We start from the raw sequence: 15057 nt of genomic DNA, 5'->3' as shown, positions 1-15057 counted from the left end.
TTTTCTGGTAGGAAGAGAAGTCTGTTTTGTAGTTGTGGGCTAAGGAATAAGCTATTCAAAGGCACGTATGTGAGCTTGCCAGCTTGCAGGTGCAGACCCAAAGGAGTTACAGTTCTGAATTATGTTTTCTAATTTAGAAGAGAAACTTCCAAGTGTGCAGGGAATAAAATGGGAATAGTTTACACAAGTAGTGCAATGGAAAAAGGTTCCTTAAGGAAGCACTTCACTACAGAGGTTCCTTTCTTCATCACCTGAGCTAGACCAGTGCTCTGCCATGGATAACCATGAGGGGTGTATGTGGTTTCATGGACTTTCACATTTAACAGTAAATCTCATTCATATTTAATAACCATGGGAGGCTTACATTTTGCTGTTTCCTCTTGAGGTGGATTAAGCTGTTCTTTTTTTATCTAATACATACTTATTTGGCTTTGTAAACATACTTTTAGGTCCCTTTGTCCAGCCACTTGTCTCTAGACACATAATTCCCATTGATTTCAGAGGCACTTAGATGTCCACAATGCCTTGACAGTCTAGGTCTTGGTTTCCCATTTATCAAAGTCAATAACACTCCTTTGTGCCACTCATGTTTTATGAGCCTGAACACAGTAGGCCAGTAGTAGTGGGACTGCAGTAGTGCCTCACTTGACAAATGTACATTTCCATGCAGTTTTCCATGAGGGTAGTGCATTTATGTCTCATCTGTCTTTTAGACTGTGGTTAGATGGTAAATATCATTTTCTTCCTCACTTGATGCATCGCTTTCATACAATTGTCCCATATTATTTTTTTATGTATACATAGAATCAATTATTGTCATATCTGTTTGCATTTAGAAATGTGAACTCTGCATTCCTAATATTTTCCATTGGAGACTAAAGTACCTTTAAAAGGTTTGGCTGCTGTTGACAGCCAAAAAAAACTGCTACATCTGAGTCTGGGGAAGTTTCTCAATGTGCAACATAGGACAACTTCACCTAATACATAAATACAAAAAAAGTGCTTGATCCACTCCACTTTCTGTAGTCAGTGCAAAGTTATTCTTCACAGTTTCGTAAAAAAGTCAAAAGGCCTTTTCATCCTGCAGAATCCCAAAACACATTTGCAAAATCTTGTATTTATGACAGGAATATTGCGTCCTTTTTTTCCCCCTTCTTTTTCTTTTTTAATTGGGTCATTTGATTGCTCTGCTTCATTGGTAGTCTGTCAGTAGCTGAGGACAGACTACCACCCTGCTTAAAAATATAGAAATAATTGGCAGTTGTCAAACAGTGGTCTTTGATTTGCATGCTATGACTGCAACAACACTGAAATATCCCAAATCTTGCAAAAACAGCCACCCAGAATTGCCACTGGCCGCTTGGGCTGGAATGCAGTTGTCACACCATCTTCATGGATGGGCTGGGTGAATTTGATGATTACAAAATTCAGATCTGCTAAATCTGAAATAAACACACATTTCTTCAGTGAAGGACAAATCTCTAATAGTAACATTTCAATGAATTGAGTTATTTTTAGCACAAATACAGTTCAAAATGAATGTTCAGTAGGAAAATATCGTAATCAAAATTCAGTGGAGGGCAGTTGCGATTACTCTTTATTTCAGTGTATGGTTTTACTCAGTAGGAGGATTCTGAGGGGTTACCTTTTATTTATGCATTTCACAAATTATCTTCTTTCCATGTTGTTTCCTAGTGGGGGATTTTTCTCAAACATAAAAAATGCATTTTATTTTAGTAAATAAATGTAAGCAGAAGGTACATGATAATTCTGAAGTGATGTTTTCATATCAAGAAAAGGTTTCAGTGTTATCCTGAATTTCTCTTTACTTCTCCATTTGGGTGCTTTTCACTGGCCTATTCAAAATTACTGTAAAAGTATGCAAAACAGGGGTAGGAGCAAATAGTTAATGACATTTGAGGCCATTAATATTTTCTCTGCGAAAAGCTCTCAGCAAAATAGCACGATGGAGACTTTGGCAAATGGTAACATCAGCTGGTTGGTAGCCAACTGTACTCAATATGTTGCAGCTGAGGCCAGTGTCTGTATCCAGCCAAAGAGATGGGAAATGACATGGATGACTGATTATCAAATGGACAGTGATGAACTGCAGAGATTAAATACCTCTTGTGAATTTGAAACATTGACAGTGGCATTCAGGAAGGCTGTAAGGGTTTACCTCTTGAGATTCTTTCCTTAAAGCAGATTTAGTTTTGCATCTGCTTCTTTGCAGCTGATGGAGCTTCTGTCTTATTTTAGAGTTTGGGGTTTTCTTTTGTCGACCCTCCTCAGCTTTAGTGTTTCAGTGTACTTGCTTTCAGTACTTTTCTTTCCTCTAATGTATTTCAGATGTGCCCATCACCAAAATACTTTTAGCAACAAGATCATGACAGTGAATGCCTTCAAATCTTACAGAAAATTGTGCCAATCAGTCCTGGAAATTAAATTCCAGGTAGAGGTTGATATATAGGGTAAATCATCTAATGTTTACGAGGAGAGATTTTTTTCAACATCTGTGCCTTTAAATGAAGATCAAGTCTTCCACTGGTACTTAGGGGAGGTTGGACAAGTATTAAGAAGTAGAGGCAGATGAGGAGAGGATGGAATAATGTGAACCAAAAGACCTTGTACCAGGGGCTTTTTTCTTTAGCCAGCTTTTCTTAGTAGCTGCTTGTGTGCTACAGGAGAGGCTGTGTAAATCTCTTGTCTTAATACCTTTGAGTTAACTCCTGCCACGTGACTATCAGCCCTCTCCCTCATCTTTTGCTCAGTGTACAGAGCAGCCCTTGATTCTCAAGGCTGTTTTTGGTTGCCTTTGTTCATCAAAAGTAGATCCTAGCTTTTATGTCCAGGTCTCTGGGTTCATATCTGCTGTTCCATTCTTGTCCCAGAGTAACCACAGGAATATCCTCTGCCTCGTGCTCTCACAGTGTCCCTGGATACTCCCAGCAGCTTGAATTTAGCATCTTCCATTAAAGATGTGCAGAAATTCCTGCTGGAGCCAGGAAGTCAGTGCCTGTGCTCATTTCAGTGCTAAGGCAAGCAAGCTTTAGAGGCCCCATGTGAAGTGTCCAAGGTTATCCAGGGCAAGTGGCACAGTTTAAAGTAATCCACATTGGCCCCACTTCACTTTCCCAATGTTGGTTCAAGTTTCTTCCTACTAAATCAATGTGCCTAATTCTTTCCTTAGTTGTTTATTGATTTGCTCAATGAATTGAAGTGTAGCACTCATTAGTTGAGATCTTTACACAGTATCTATAAAATTATCAAGATTCTTAGCTAGTGCATACTGGCACAGTTGAATCACATTCAATTAGCCTAAAATAATTTACACCAGGGGTTTCAAAAGTCAATAAAGGTATGGGAAAATGCCCTTCTCAGTGATAATTCTACTTCTTGGTTCGCATAGTTGTTTTAGAGTCCTAAATCTGACAAAATGCTAAGAGCAGCCAAATTAATTTTTGTTTTGTTCCATTTTTAAATTGGAATCTCTTTTTTTTTCATTCACAAATTGTCTGTTATTATTATTCATTATGTGTCCTTTGATGAAAAATGATACATGAAGAATAGTTCCTATTACTGAATTATTTTTGCACATCATGCTTAATTCTGCAAATGAAGCAGATAAAGTCAATGAGGCTCAGTTAAGGACCAAAACTAATTTTGAAAGCTAATTATTTTCACAAGAGAGACTCTTGAAGACTATAAATTAAGAGGTTGCTATTCTAAGAAGTTTTGTCTTCAGCTAAGTTAGTTGCATCTCCAGGAGGGAGAGATGAAGAGGGGGAGGCCTGAGGCCAACCTGTTCTTCAGATGAAGGTCTGGCTGTTCAACTGGAGTTGTGTTGCTATTTTTGAAATGGGTCAAAGTACTTTGATGTTTCCTTTTCTGCTTTTTAAACCAAAATGCATCCATGGTATCACTTTGAGTGCAGAAATAAAGGGAAGCACAAACCCCAAAATGTTCACCATTGAAACCTTTTTATTACCTCAACAACTGAGATCAGCCTTTTCGTGGAAATTTAATTCAGAGGCACTATATTAATACTGCAAACAAGTCAAGTCAGAACCACTCCTAGAATAAAGTCTGATAACTGAGATAGAAACAAGCTTGAAGGCAGAGGAATCTCCAATCTCAAAGCAAATGTCCTGATTGACCTCTCAGTGCATCCTTGGGACCATGTGAGGACCACAAACTTTGCCAGGTCCAGCTTTGGAGGGCAGTGTCCAATCCCAATGTAAAATTTGATCCTTGAGGTTTATGCAAGCTGCTCACTGACCTTAAATACTGCCCTTTTTAGGCCATTATGTATGGTTTCTATTTCAGATAATTTTTAGGAGTACAGAAATGCATTTTCTCTCTGTGTATCTGTTTTGAAGAGAATCTTGTTTCCTACATAAAGAAAAACGAAAATATTATACCAAACAAGCAAACATTTTAAAAACACATCTGAATGCATCTGTTCTTCTCTCAGACGTGTGTGTCAGGAATCTCCAGAGCTGCCTGAGGAAGGCAGATGTCTGATTCTTACTAGAATTCCTGGCACTTTTGAAGATCTTAGGCTGTTACTCACTTTTTTAACTTGTTCAGATTCCATAAAGACCAAGGCAAAAAAAAAAAAAAAAAAAGCTGTACACAAAAAGCCACTGGGAGAACATGTAATTAATCAAGCTGAGGAAATATGCTTTATACTCTGCACAGAATGAACAGTGTTGCTGCCAGTTTTGACACTTTGTGTATAGTCCTGGAACAGTTACTGCTGTTTCAAGCCTCTGCTGAGACACTGATGGTCTCAGGCAAAAATTATTTTAGTCTGAGATGAATTTGTACAGGATGTTATACAATGAAGTCCTCATTCATAATCAAGTAAGAAAGCAATACAGTAATAATAAATTTGAGTTGTGGCTCTTTCTTTTCCTTACTACTTTACCCTTACTTCCTGTCTCCTTCCTGTTTTTTCTTTCCCTTGGCCATCCAGACAGGAATACCTGTTGATTTTTCTTTCACACATCAGCCACAGCACCTCTCAGCTGCAGTTTTGCCTCTTCACTCAGTGCCCGACGAGCCTGCAGGCAGGCCAGGGGAGATCTCACTGCCCTCACCAGTGCCCAGCCAAATCTCTTGTACCTTCTCATGCTGACTTTCTCCAGATTCTCCCATTCTTCCCTTTTTTGCCCAAATCCTTGAGGAAGCCATTCTCCAGTGCCACATACAACGTTTGCTAGCTGCAGACTCAGTTACATACCACTGTAAGCCTCTGCTGTATAGAAGGCATCATGTGTGTTTTCTACCTCTGCTCTTTCCCTGCCATGTTGTGCAGGTATCACAATGTGTTGAAGAGGAATGACACACACTGTGGTTGTCTCCTTTCTTTAGTTTACTGTCTCATATTTGCCTTTTTTTTTTTCCTCCCAGAGGCTCAGCTGCCCCAGCAGCATCAGGATCTCAGAGCAGAAAGGAAAATTCCTGCAGGGTTATGGGAGAGAGCTGTTAGGTTTTATGTAGGACTGGATACAGCCAGGATGATACTTTCCCCATTAGTTCCATGAGCCATTAAGGTACCTGGCTTACACCATATCAATCTGCATCTGTTGCTCTAGTTTTAGAGATTAAAAACTTTTTATAGTTGCCAATCTTGGTTATTAATATGCTCAAATCCTTAAAGAGGGCTATAATTTGCTTCCCAGGCATTCTTCATGTACTGCACATCTTTGTGTCACCATCCCTGCTGCTCTGAGCTCAACAGATGGCTCTTTGAATGCAGGTGGTATTTTTTTCTTGCTATTGGAAGAAATATATTTATTGCTCATTCTGGCACCCATGAAATAAATTGTAACTTTAAAGAGATATATTTAAAAATATAAATAAAATGCCAGTAAGAGTTATTGCCAAATTGATATTGGACCAAAGGCACATATTCAAGTGATCAGCAGCCAGAAATGAAGTGTATGAGCCAAGAGTATTGAAAGAACCATTAAGAATGTTAAAAAAATAAAAGAAGCAGATAAATCTCATACTGTGATGAATGATAGCCAAGGAACATCTAATCATATCTGGGTAGAATTTACTGAAATAGCTCAACCAGGCAAAAATGAAGAACATGAAAAAGATGGTGTAAAAATTATTGGAATGTTCTTTTTTCTGACAATTTTTCATTAATCTTCAAGAAGGAATAAGGATTTATTTAAAACAAATTGAATTAAGTGGTGAGCACTAGAATACGATTCCACTTGATCCTGGTATGATTATAAAAACACATTCTCATCAACTGCATAGTATAGGTTATGGCAGATGTTGTGTTTCCAGTTTTCCAACCACCTCTCCCTAAATAAGCCAACCTGGAGAACTGTGACTGTTCAATTGGAAAATTGATCTCTGCTGTAAGAAAATGTGAGATACATGAAATGTCAGGCAAATGAACGTACAAAAGACACACAGCAAACGGTCAACACCATGTCTGTAGGCTTCCATTCCTTGATTAATCTATCTAGATTTTTTGGTTTTAATGGCAACAAGCCTGAAACCTCTTGCATGTAATAAAGTGTGATGTGGAAAAAAGTGGATCTGTGCTCATTGCAACAAACTGACTTTAAAAAAAGGCATGTTTGCCAACAGATTGGACCACGGTTTGGCTCCTTTACTGTACAAATACAGATTTCACGGGGTCTTATCTCAGCAAATGCTCATCTTTTCTGTTGTGTCCTTAAAGGAGGAATAATCTGCTTCATTTCTGCTCTGTTGATGTCACCAGTTATGGAAAGATAATCTGGTGATCTGAATGCTCTGTGGAATATCTCCCCCATGAAAGAGAGTGGGTTATGAATGTAACCCAGAAGAAGAGATGGAATATGCATTTTGTTTAAGCCACGTTCTGTAGTCAGTTAACACTTCCAGATTCAAGCTGGTTCTGGTACATATTTAAGGATTAGGGAGCAGCTGTCTTAAATCTCAGAGCTGGATGAAATGAAATTTGCTTTTAGAACTTGAAAATTAACTGCAAGCTGTGGCAAGGGTCCAAACCATTCATTGTTATTCAGGTGTGTCACATGTTATGAACATCCTCTAAGAGCATGGAACTGGCCACTCAACAAACAAGCAGTTATTTATTAGGAGCAAGTGTTCATTTACAACTGAAAAGTTCCTTTCCCTTGAAGAGTGAATGAGTTCACTGATGTGATGCTGCTGGCTGGTCCTGTGGCCACTTTAACATGAGGGTGGAACGTTCCCTTGGTGCCCAATTCCCTTTTGCTGCTGGGCTGCTCTCACAGAGGTGTGACTGGGCACCTTGTTGCTCAGTCAGTGCTGACCATACACAAACCACTCTGTCCAAAATCCTTCATTGTGAGGTGATAGGAATCTGTGCTCGGAAAGTCTGCAAAATCTTTCCTTTGCCAGCAGAAACAAATTAACAAATACCTTTTTTGGGTTTTTTTTTTTTTTTTGTTTTTGTTTTTGGTGTTTTTTTGGGTTTTTGTTTGTTTCGTTTGGTTTCGGTTCGTTTTTTTGGTTTTTTTTTTGTTGGTTGGTTTTTTCCCTTCCCAGATTTCAGAAACACTGATCCAGAAACTGAACCAAAACCTGGTCCATTTTGAGTTGAAGCCAGGAGTTCGAATCCTTGTCCATGCTGCCCATTTAACAGCAGGTGAGTATCCTCTCTCTGTGTGTGCCTTCTGTGTTCCTCTATATCACAGCAAGCAATATATCAATGGTAGTAGTGTGCTATCAGCTGTATTCTAAACATTTCTTATTTTTATATCACAATAACAACACAGTATATGAGCAGACATTAAAATGTCTGCTCTACCTCACCTTTCTATATCATGCCAGAAAGATATAATGGCTTTTTGCATTTACAGCTAATCCTTTTGTTTTCCTAGGTGCAAGAATTTACTGTTTTTTTTGGAAAAGTGGTATAAGTAGCAGCAGAAGTGTGCGTTTCTTGGTTATCTCTGAAATATTCAAAAGCTAAGCAGCACCACGGCATTTTCAGCCTGGGTCTCACAGTGCTAAAGTTACCTGCTAGCCTTGGATATGTTCAGATATTCTAGAGTCAGCAAAACAAACATTCAAAGCAACTAAACACTGCTCAAGGGTTGTTCAGCAGTATGAAAGACTAGAATCAATATAGATATGCACAAAAATAAGATCAGGCAGTTTGGGCCTTAACTAATCCTATTTCAAAATAAGTCATCTCCAAAGTCCTGATATTTAATTGCATATGTCACTGTCTATTCTGCATGCTAAAAACTCATTTCACAGCACAGGTCCTACTGAACAAGAGATGGACACCCCAATCCACACTCTTAGGAGTTCATTTTCCCCAGGCACTGCTGATAATTCTGATCAGTTGGTACCAGATTCTTTTGATAACTTGCAAACTTAAACCCTCAGTTCATTTGTACCAGCAAACTGCTCTCCAAAAACTTTTTGTGGTATGAATGGATTTTCCCAACCAGATGTCAGTCCATGTGCTGCAGCCTTGTAAGCAGTAAGAAAAGAGAGACCATTAAGAAAGGGTGTAATGTGACTGCATTTAAATTCCCCCAAAGGCCTGGGGTTTCCAATATTTAATTTTTCCTAAGCAGAGCTTTATAGTATCTGTCCTGAGAATATTGCTGTATGTTTCTGCTTTCCATTAGCTGTGGAGCAGATGGGCAGATGCTTATTTTTAGACAAGTTAGAACCAAAAGCATATAATGTCAGCTTCAAAAATAGAGTTATGTGCAATTGTTCATAATTTTCACCAAAAATGCATGTTTTTATTTGTATTTACACACAGACACCAAGAAGGAGTACTTTTTGTCTCTAACAGATGCAAGCACTATTTTTTTCTGTAAGGCAGGCTTTGTTGTACTTTCTCAAAGCCACTGGTGAGTGATTGCTGTAACTGGACTCACAATGTCCTATAGGAACCCTATAGGATTTTTTCTCTTGCAGAAACAGGATTCAATGAGAATGCAAAATGAGCTTGGATGGCCAAACTATGTATTAAAAACCCAGAGAACATCCACTGTGAGGTCTTTGAGGGATTATGTCTCCTTAACAAGCTGCAGAGGTCATGTTCTCCATCTAAGCAAAAGGCCCAATATCATGACACCAAAACTTGTGAATAGTTCAAAATTTGACAAAGAGCCAGGAGAGACTTACTTCTCTGCTGAAAGCTATTGTTTTGGTTGTTAGAAAATAAGAACTGGCCTTTGGAAATCCAAGCTTTTATAAAAAATTAAATAAAATTAACCAGGGAAACTTGGAACACAGCACAATGCCAGAAGCAACCCTTGGAAGACACACTCCCAGGGGATGCACGTGCCCAAAGGTGCTGCTCTGGGCTATGTTATCCCTTCTTTCCCAGCCTTTTCACTGATTTTGTTCTGGACTCTGGTAGCTATGGGCTGTAGTTGGCTGAACCACAAAGCTCAATGTGTTTTTGGAAGTGTACACACAGATACCTGTGTACAGCTACATTTATGATGCATGCCTAGGTGCACATTTATGTTCCCCTCTGTGTGTGCCTGCCCGTGCACAGCAATATTTTCTGCAGCAGAGGACCTGCAGGGAGCAAAAGTGCAGGTATCTAAAGTAGCTTGGAGTGGACATTCAAGCAGAGCCTGTAGAAATGACTCTGTCTGTGTGTGTGTGTGTGAGTGTGTGCATTCCCTGGAGCACAGAGAATGACAAGCGTTGGCCTCAGCACATTCCAGACTTCTTTCTTCTTTGTTCAGACCACACTGGAGGAAGGATTAATTTATGGCAATTATAGACAACAGATTGTGATTCATTCATCATGTTCATTCCTTCTTCTCATGAGATAAGAAAACAAACCAATGTCCCCAACCCAACAGACAACAACTTCAACTCTAAGGCAGAGGAAAACATGCCAATATTCCTCACAAAGCAGTTAAATAGCTGTTTATTACTAGGCTCTCAGTGCAGCATTAGAGAGGAACATTGAGTGATGCTGAATCTGAATAGGCTGGAGAGCCACTTTGTCATCCCACAGAGCTGCAGAGACCCACAAAACACAGGTGGAGAGGGGACAGAGTAGAGATGTGTGAGGAATTCATAATAATGGATCCTTTCATTCTGGATCCTGCTAGATGTGGGAAGGGGAAGATTTTTCACTTCTCTTTGCAAGTTTTGGGTTTATCAGTCTGGATGTGAAGCTGGAAATACATGTGCATGTGTTGTGTGTGCCTTTGCTTGTGTGAGCCTGTTGCCTTGTGTCTTCTGGCTCTGGTTTAGGAGGGGTCTGTTCAGTGCATGTGAAGAGGTGCAAGAGGGGGAGGATGTGTTTGGCAGCAGTTCAAGTTGAGTTTGACTGCCTTGCAGAGGAGGGCACTACCTGGGCCATGTTCTGTGTGTGAGGATGTGTTTGCTCCTTGTTGGGGCACAGCTGGAGCTCTGTCTGTCTGCAGTACAGAGTCTGCAGGAACAACTGACTCCTCTGCTCCTAGATGTGAAACTGCTTGGAGGCTCACTGCCTTCCTGTGTATGTGTGTGACAGTGATGGAAACTCTGTTTAATGCCATTCACTTTGTATTTTTGGAAAATCCATGCTTCTGGATGGGTTGGGTGGCCTTGTTTTGGGAGGGGTTATGGCAAGATGGTGAGCAAAACTCTGAGGAGAAATACAGAGAGGCTCTTTAATTAAGATTGGTTTTGATGTGTTCAGGGTTTTTTCTTGAATCTGAAAGTCCTCTAAAGGGAAAGCTGTGGAACTTCACATCAAGAGGTATGTTGAGCACAGGTGATCTGAACTTGGGTTTCTTCCCAGGTGCATTAAAAAGGGAGAGAAGCCCAGGAGATATGCAGACCTGCTACAAGTGCAGTAAGAGGGGAGAATGAACTGTATTTCTGGAGGGAGCAGCTTTCACTTCAGGCTGGAGGTGGCTCTAACCTTCTCCTCTCTTGCAGCTCCCCTGGTGGACCTCACTCCCAGTCACAGTGGTTCAGCCATGCTGATGCTCCTCTCTGTTGTTTTTGTGGGACTAGCTGTGTTCATCATCTACAAGTTCAAAAGGTATGACCTTCCCTGAGCCACTTCCTTCTCTCCCTTGCTGCCTTTTGCTGAGGTGTTTGGGGTTTGTTTGCTGGGTTTTCTTTTTCTGAGAGAGTTGTTTTTTGGTTTGTAAAAGCTGATACTACATCATCTGCCAGAGTACCACACAATGATGGTTTCTGTTAATGTTTTAGGAAGATTCCTGGCCTTAATATATATGCACAGATGCAGAATGAAAAAGATCAAGAGATGGTCAGTCCAGTCAGTCAGAGGGAAAGCATACCTAATGTCCCTCAAAGTGAGCTGATGAGCCCTGAGCAACTAGTAGATGAGAAGTTGGAAGTCCACCCCATAGGTAAATAACTTGCAGCATCCTGCAGCTGGTCAGACTCCGACTTATAATTGGCTAACCTTTTTCTCAGCCTCCCCTCTTCCCATATTCCTGCACAATCCTTCTCCCATTCTCTTCTGCTGCAACGTTAGTTTTGCTACAGGAAACCTTCTAACTCTTCCCTCTCCCTCACTGCTATGTGATGAAAGGGAGGGGAACAACTTTAGGCTTTTTCTCTCTCCTAGTTGCTCTACGTAGATCCCCTCCCCTTCTCAAAAAAATCCTGCTGGCAATGTAATTTATTTTGCTGGGGCTGATATACTTGTGGGGCTAAGCCCCATAGCCAGAAGAACTGATGAAGCTCACCTGGAACATGGAGGTGAGCAGGTGATTCGGTAAGTAATATCTAAAAGCTAAATATCTGCTGATGTTTTTACTGCTGGGATCTCTGTGCTGTGCCAGACCCTGCTGCCAGCAGCAGTGTTAGTCTGGCTGATTCCCAAATAAACTGAGTAAAACCTGGGATCTCAGTATTGGACAGCTGGGTTTATCCTCAGGCTGACTTCTCTCACAGGCCTATGTGTTTGATTATTTCCAAAAGCAGGCTTTTTTAGGACCTAAAGTGAATAGATTTGGGCAGAGCATTCTGGGATCAGTCTGTTTTCTGTTACCCTGGCTACAGTAGAAGTACTGGGACAGAGCAGGGAGGTTTCAGTCTGGAGACATGTTCTGCTAAAGCCAGGACTGCTTAGGCAATGCTCAGCTTCATTCATGAGGTGACAGTTCTGCAGGTCCAGACTGGAGGTACCCCTGCAAATAAGGACATGCACCTATTTTAGAGGAATTAAAGAGAAAAGACTGCCCAGGGATGTTGTGGACTGTCCTTCTCTGGAGATACTCAGAACTCTCCTGGACATGATCCTGTGCAACCTGCTCTAGGTGAAATTGTTTTAGCAGGGGGGTTGGACTAGATGTTCTCCAGAGGTCCCTTCCAACCCCAACTATTTTGTGATCTGTGACTTAGGCAGGAGTGAAGCACAGTTGCAACTGAGATTCCTTATTTGCACAGTTTCATCAGCCTAAACAAACCTTAGATCTCACATGAGGATGTTCGTAAAATCTATTGGAGTGTTTGCTAAAGCAGGCTTGCAGTCATGGCTGCTGCAAGAGAGGGAACAAGGAAAAGGACAATTAAAAGGGGGAGTGTGATGTGCTAAGATTGCAGCCTGTGAAATAACCTGGGAGGAAAAAGGAGAAAGGCTCTTGATGAAACTGATGTCTAAGCTGGAAGCACCACTGCAGTCAATGCTGATCTCTCCTAACCTGTTCACTAGGGAGGTTTTTTAGCTATTAAAAGCTTTTAAGCAGCTATTCATCAGCAGACCTGGACACTCCTGCATAGCAGGACACAGGATGGAGTGAGGGGACCAACCTTCCAATGTGGTATTCCCCATACAGAGCAACCTCAGGCCACAGTCCAGAGCCCAAGGAAAGGAAATGCAACCAAGGTAGTCTGGACAGAGGACTTCCAAAAAGCTTGTGGATCACCAAGAGATTTCAAGCCAAGACCCAGAGCGGTGGGTCCTAAACTTTAACAATTTTTTTTTTATGTTTGGTTTTCTTGTTCTTGTTGGTTTTTTTCCCTCCCCTAAAAACCTCCAAGGCAAAATTGCTGTAAGATGCTAAGAGAGAAACACCCAGTTTCAAGTCTTTTTCTGGAATTGGGTGAGCTTTAGGCTTTGAGCTTCCCCTTTCTAAAAGAATGCAGTGGTGGTAGTTCATGTTTTCACAGGTGCAAACTGCAGTTTCAGACTGCAGTGGCAAGGGTCAGTCACTGCTGGCTCTATGCAAGGTGCCTTCAAAACTGCTCTTGCTGGTGATGGAAACTTAAACCCTAGAAGGCTCCAGGATAAGAGAAATCAAAAGCAAATTTTGGGGGTAGGTTTTCATTTGGTGCATCTATAGCATTTTTGTCTTTCTATAACAGCCAGAATTTTATATATTTTTCAGCTGTGCTACTGAACACTGCATTACACCAGAAATTGGCTCTTTACAACTCCTTGGTTTGCACCTGTGACTGCATGATCGAGTGCTAAAGTTAAATGTGTGAGATACACAGACTCAATTATGTATCAAAAGGAATCAGTCCAACAAATTTCCAAAGAGTGTTTTTCCATCCTGTCAGTGAGATGAATGAGAAAACTGAATCAGAGCTCATTGACAAAATGAGAAGGTCTGGACCTAGATGTGAACAGAATAGAAAGTGCAAAGGTACTCTCCTATACAACCACCTCATCTGTTTCTGGAAATCAGCAATTTCTTTTTTAATGAGTTTTCTTTCTTTTGGGAAAACAAAGCAAGACTGTAATTGGGTGTTTCTCTTTCGTATGCTTGTTCAGAAACCTTTTTTTTTTCATCACCTTTGACTAACATTCAGGGATCCTGCCTTGGAAGAATCAGAATTAATGTCCCTGCATCATTTAATTTTCTCTTCAAACTCTGGCAACAAAACCTCACTTTCCTATTTTGTGGATGAGTGTGTTTTAGGCACTTCTTTTGCAAATGCAAAGGTTAAGGTTATTTATGAAATCTCTAACACCTTATCATTGCAAATGAGTTACACATTTCCTCTGAGGACCTCAACCCCTCCTTTCCTCCACCCCTCTGCTCCTGCCTTTCCCTCTACCATGGGTGAATCATCTTCATTAGCAAAAGAACAGGACATCATCTTCAGTGTTTGAATGACAAGAAAATATTTCTGGAAAGAATGTGTCAGTCTGGAACAGCTGAATCCCAAAGGCAATCAAGGTGATACCTGCAAGCGTCTTCCTTGACTAAATATGCATGTTACTTACTGACTTTTATTTTGTTTTTGCCACAGGAAGTATTTCCACAGCTGCTGAGCCCCAGAGCACAAAAGAAATCCCTACCTATGTAAATGGTTGAATTGAGGACACCAACATCTGTATCTAAAAAAAGGAGGAGATCTCACTGCATTTGGACTTTTTAATTCTTCAGATGACAAAGGGTTTTTAGCTTTAAGCCTGTGCATGTGGACATTATACTGAGACCATAGTGGAACTGCATTGTACAGGTGTTCAATTTTAGTGGGGGTGGGGGGAGAGGAATTGGTACCACTATTCACCCCTGAGGCCCTTTCCCCTCACCCTTTCACTCTCTTTTTTCTGATCTGTCTCTAATTTGTAGAAAATTCATAATGATATAGGCCAAGAATATGCATGGGGGGGGGGTCTCTTCTTTAGGGAGAGGGGTGGGCTGGGATGTGGGGGGAGAAGGGCTGGGGCAGTGGGAGGTGGGAGGGAGTGTTTAGGGTTCTTGGCTTTAGGTTTAACTGCTCTTTTAGCACTTTGGGCTGCGGGAGGGGTAACTGCTCCAGCAGACTTCTGTAGGACACACACACACACAAAAAAATATCACACTGGAGTTTTAAGGCACTGAAAATATTCTTGGTCAGTCTGGTTTATCTCTCTGTTTGGACTCTGCCCTTCGTTCCTCTAGCTGCAGCTGCTGCCCGTGCCCCACTCTGCGAGGAGGCTGAGTGTGAGTGTGGGTGATGCCAACTGCGAGGCCAGGCTCCTTCCTGAAGAGCTTTCTTAGCTGCTCACACCAAGGCAGTGCCATGGGAGGGTAATGTTCCCTCCTAACCCTGAACAGAACAGATCAAGCATGCATTACAGGCAGGAGGTTATTGCCAGCAAGAACTTAC

At 41.0% G+C, this 15057-nt stretch overlaps 1 protein-coding gene across 3 annotated transcripts in view; it reads left to right on the top strand.

Moving 5' to 3' along the window:
* The window catches only part of SORCS1 (sortilin related VPS10 domain containing receptor 1), a 257487-nt gene extending 242893 nt beyond the window's left edge, over window positions 1-14594 (top strand). The window contains exons 24-28 of one of the 3 annotated variants that reach the window (XM_036385254.2): window positions 7543-7642; window positions 10915-11020; window positions 11194-11354; window positions 12789-12907; window positions 14212-14594. In XM_036385254.2, coding sequence (XP_036241147.1) covers window positions 7543-7642; window positions 10915-11020; window positions 11194-11354; window positions 12789-12907; window positions 14212-14268 — 543 coding nt within the window. In that variant the 3' untranslated portion in view covers window positions 14269-14594. The remainder of the gene's footprint in view (window positions 1-7542; window positions 7643-10914; window positions 11021-11193; window positions 11355-12788; window positions 12908-14211) is intronic. The other 2 variants (XM_054515529.1, XM_036385255.2) reach the window with 2 other exon arrangements.
* The last annotated feature ends 463 nt before the right edge of the window (window positions 14595-15057 follow it).

The sequence above is a fragment of the Molothrus ater genome, chromosome 8 (genome assembly GCF_012460135.2).
Source record: "Molothrus ater isolate BHLD 08-10-18 breed brown headed cowbird chromosome 8, BPBGC_Mater_1.1, whole genome shotgun sequence".
NCBI lineage: Eukaryota > Metazoa > Chordata > Aves > Passeriformes > Icteridae > Molothrus > Molothrus ater.
The sequence above is the reverse complement of the archived record's forward strand: the minus strand, read 5'-3'. Positions and strand labels throughout refer to the sequence as shown.